Below are 4,545 nucleotides of genomic sequence, written 5' to 3'. Positions count from 1 at the left end.
TCTACCAGTCGCTGAAGCCACCTGGGAGTATGCTGATGAATTTCACCTTCGTTTTCCTAATTTTCATTTTTGAGGACAAAAATGTTTTAAGAAAGGGAGTATTGTTACACATGTAATAGTCTAGGTCCTGATTTGTAAAATGTCAATAGTGTAGGGGCTTGATTGTAATATTTTAGAAGTTGTTGAAGTTCTTTAACGAACTATATTACGAACTGATGATAACAGAATTGGTTAGTTTGTTGATGAATAATCCTCTTCTCTCTCAAAGATTCTCTTATTCTAATTCAAGCCCATCATTATGTGTACATTACTGATTATATTGTTGAAGGGTTTATGTCAAACCCTATCCAACTTGCACTTGAGTGTTGCTTTGTGAATGTTCTTATTTGTTTGGAATTCTTGGCACTCAATTTGTGCTTTTTGACACTTGAAGTTGTTACATTGGGGTTATGTTGCTTTCGGTTACAGTCAATGTCAAAAAAGATTTCTCTGAAGTTATAATCCAAACCAGAAGCACGGACATCGTTGGTACGCTTTAACTTAATGATCGTTTAAGTTTGTGTAGTATGGGTTGTACCTTGCGTTTATGATATGTGTACATTGCCTATTTCATTTTGGTCATCTACCTTATTGCTAGGTATCCATGGGTGTTGCTACGTGTGTGTTTTTTGGTTAAGCCGTTTGCTTATCTGGTGTTTTGACAATTGTATGGCACCGACACCTATATGACTGTTTGTGGCTGCCATTTGGGAACCATTGGCGTGGTAGTGGGTTCACCGTCGTCTGTCGTTTCCGGGTTTTGATGTAGAACCCTTAATGGCGGTGTAGTGGTCGTGTTTATAGTCTGTTGTGGTTTGCGGTTGTCGGTAGTAAAACCTTTTTCCGACTGTGGCCGATATATTCGTTTATGGTCACAGTGGACCACGATTGTGAGCCGTATTACCGGCTGTGACATTGGGTTATTGTTTTACCAGCTGTGACTTTGGGTCAGTTCGATTGATAAGAGTCGTATCTGAGCCTATGTGATTCTATATGTTACTAACCTTTTGTTTTGACATTCACTTTTTCACTCATTGAGATTGACCATGAGGGAATGGAGTTGCTTCAAAAAACATCCCATCACAATGCAATAGTTCGCGGAGGTAACATTTATAGTTTCCAAACAACATCAAAATGATATGAAATTTCGTTACGAGTCATACCACAAATGTAGCATTTAGTAACGAAATATATATTATATTTGTAGTGTGACTCTTTAACTGTATTAATTATAACTTGCATAGCTAAATTCAATAAGGTATACAAAATACAAACTATTGTTTTAATTCTGAAATACTTGATATGTATCTTGATATACAAGTGCAACAGTTATGCTGACCAGCCATTAGCAGAAACTTGAACCTGTTTGCAAGTATTTACAAAAATAATCTTTTATACATTTACAAAAATAATCTTCTAAACATTTTGATTTTGGGTTAGTTTTCACTTGGTCCAAAACACTGGTTGTGAGTATTTTGTTTGTAGGTCGGGTTGAAAAAAATATATATATTATTTTACTAATGGATCCCTTTTACATAAACTTTCGGTTTACGGTCAAAGCAAAAGGATTAGCAGTTTGGGCATTTCTAGAATGATGAGAATACAGATTGAACTTCTGATTATGGGGAAGTAAAACAATTGTTCATCTGTAAATAAGCCAACAATTAGAACACAAAACATTAAAAAATACATTCATAAGTTGATGTTAACAGGTTTGTTCGGTTGTAACAAGCCCAAACTGAGTTTATATGACAATGTGGCATTGACGGTCAAGTGACATGTAAACAAGGATTTTCGAGTTGAAGCAAAATGGCAACTAGGTAACATACTCAACATCACATTACCAAGACATTTTTTCAAGCAACTGACCAAAGTCTAATATATTTTGGGAAAAATGGCAACTTAAAGAGTTGAAGGGAATGGACGTATGTGAGCAACTCCGCATATATATGCAATTCATTAAGCATACCCTCTATTTGTCGTGGTTCGTCATTATTTTTGGCAAGACATGCAAGGCAAAGAATTTTGAGACGAACCCAAAATACGCTTCTCCATAGTTATGTTTTTAACAATTCCCCACACTGATTAATTATTTCGATTTATAACTTTGCTAATGTTAATCAACGACCTATTTCTTTGTAATGTTTGGGCATCATTAATTTCTTCGGTTACGGTTTCGCAACTCCGCCGCAATGCAGCGGGTCACAACCCTAGTTTTTTAATAAAACTAAAAAAGTATCCAAATTCCTTAATTTATTATAGTTTCTATTTAGTCTTGTAGCTCCCAATATCATCATAATCTTGTGAACCAACAAGGCCCTAACAACCACCATGGCTTTATCCACGTTGCAACTAGTACACCACCAACAAATACATGCACACAAACTCTCCCTCAATTCCTTTGTATAGCTTGTGGGTTTTTGTTGAATCAACTAAGAGTCTTAAATCATCACGACCAAAGTCTAGAGGCACTAAAACTAGTGAGAACTATATTTAACCAAACCATATTCACTTCTAGTTTGCATGATTAATATTATCATGGCAGCCTCTCATGAGCTTCCTCTATAAAAACAATTTAAAAACATTTTTCTTACTTGATTTCTTCTAGGCAGAGTGTAGCTTGGTTTAAGAATGAAGTCATGGCTTTCTATGATCATGGCATTTATCTTATGGTTGACTTTAACTTTCAATGATGTAATCAAGGCTCAAGAGGCTAAACTCATTGGAACAGTCTATTGTGATACTTGTTTCCATCAATACTTCTCCCTATCTAGTCATTTCATTTCAGGTATTTTTTTTCCATTTTCATAATTATTGCTAGTTCGTATATGTGTGTGTGACTTATTGATGTTTTGGAATCTATTTTCAGGTGCCCTGGTGGCGGTGGAATGTGGTGGTGATGAGATTCAAGCGAGTGGCGGGAAACCTAGATTTCGGGAAGAAGTGAAAACAAATGTGAAAGGCGAGTTTAGAGTTATACTACCATTCTCACCTACCAAACATGTTAACGAGATCAAGAGGTGTTCGGTTAGGTTAATTAGTAGTAGCGAGCCAGATTGTGCGGTAGCCGCCATCTCAACTTCCACATCATCCTCCATTCAACTCAAGATGAAAACCCTAAAAAAACATGTTTTCACAAGTGGCTTTTTCACATTCCAACCTCTAGAACAGCCAAAAAGGTGTCAATGGGAATCACACGTAAATTCCAATGATAAAATTCTTGCTTCAACACCATTACCATCTCCTGTTGTTGATGGAATGCTTGCTCCAATTCCACCACTTACAGATTGGAATCAAGAAATTGATCAATCACTTGATTTCACATATGAAAACAATTTAAGATCCTTAGACCCCATTAGCCAAATTATACCACCTTTATTAGTTCCATCATTTCCATTCCAACCACCACCTCATTCCATCTTCATTCCTATGGTTCCACCACCACCAGATTTCATGCTCAATCCAGGTTTACAACCACCATCGGATTCCATGCTCGGTTTTCAACCACCACCCGCTTCCATGCTCGGTTTTCATCCACCACCTAATTCCATGCTCGGTTTTCATCCACCACCAAATTCCATGCTCGGTTTTCACCCACCACCGAATTCCATGCTTGGTTTTCAGCCGCCTCCAGATTCCATGCTCGGTTTTCAACCACCACCAGATTCCATGCTCGGTTTTCAGCCGCCACCAGATTCCATGCTTGATATTGGTTTCCAGCCGCCTCCAGATTCCATGTTCAATCCAAATCCATTACAACCACCAAATGATTCCATAGTTGATCCATCTGAGTCATCACCACCTACATTAAATCCTCAACTCCTCACACCACCACCACCACCACCACCACCATCATTGTCACCTTCTTTATCGCCTCCGCCACTAGATGATCAACAACCAGATTTGACTGAAGCAACACCACCGCCGCCATTCAACCCACCGTTTCCTGCATTCCCATTTCAACCAAGTGCAGGGTTGCCTAGAATGCCACCAGGAACCACAAATCCACCATCATTATACAAATAGAGGATATTAATTAGCAAAGTATTTATATGGATACATAATAAAGTTTTGGACGCAATGAATTAATCATAAGTTGTTTAATGTTTATCAAGGAGAAGAAAGACATGAAAAGCCGAACAAGATTTCAACTAGAACAATGAAGTGTATCATAAAGTTTGGAATTCTAAAGTTTGCACTGATGTATCTAATAGATTATATACAATGCCTTAAGATAAAAATTTGATGATGACAACTAAATGTGATGTATGTGATGAATAAAGTAATGATGGTTTACAACGTTATGTGGATTAATATTTAGTTGGAGCTTGTGTCAATATCATTTTAATGAGTTAAATCAAAACTATGGAAACAATTTGATGATTAGAAATACACTACAAAGTTTAAGAATTAAGATTAATGTTGATGTTGTGTCGTGGCTGCTAGCTACAGGTGTTTGTAACATACGTCGAGTAGAATGTTGGTTTTTGAAGAGGTTGCAGGATG

The 4,545-nt window shown here is 37.1% G+C and overlaps 1 protein-coding gene across 1 annotated transcript; it reads left to right on the top strand.

Moving 5' to 3' along the window:
• The first annotated feature begins 2,334 nt into the window (after window positions 1–2,334).
• On the top strand, window positions 2,335–4,124 carry LOC143566092 (uncharacterized). Its single transcript, XM_077052877.1, has 2 exons — window positions 2,335–2,827; window positions 2,909–4,124. The coding sequence occupies exons 1-2, from the start codon at window positions 2,671–2,673 to the stop codon at window positions 4,063–4,065; spliced, it is 1,314 nt and encodes a 437-aa protein (XP_076908992.1). The 5' UTR covers window positions 2,335–2,670; the 3' UTR covers window positions 4,066–4,124.
• The last annotated feature ends 421 nt before the right edge of the window (window positions 4,125–4,545 follow it).

This window comes from Bidens hawaiensis, unplaced genomic scaffold (assembly GCF_021521415.1).
Source record: "Bidens hawaiensis isolate Kalapana, Puna unplaced genomic scaffold, B.hawaiensis_p1.1 tig00022690_1, whole genome shotgun sequence".
Lineage (NCBI taxonomy): Eukaryota > Viridiplantae > Streptophyta > Magnoliopsida > Asterales > Asteraceae > Bidens > Bidens hawaiensis.
Note: the sequence above shows the minus strand (reverse complement) of the source record. Positions and strands in the feature narration are given on the sequence as shown.

Excerpts from the sequence above, each read along its gene's own strand:
- LOC143566092 (XM_077052877.1), top strand. The coding sequence starts at position 2,671 with ATGAAGTCATGGCTTTCTATGATCATGGCATTTATCTTATGGTTGACT. Across the intron at positions 2,828-2,908 it reads ATCTAGTCATTTCATTTCAG|GTGCCCTGGTGGCGGTGGAA; the intron begins GTATTTTTTTTC and ends ATCTATTTTCAG.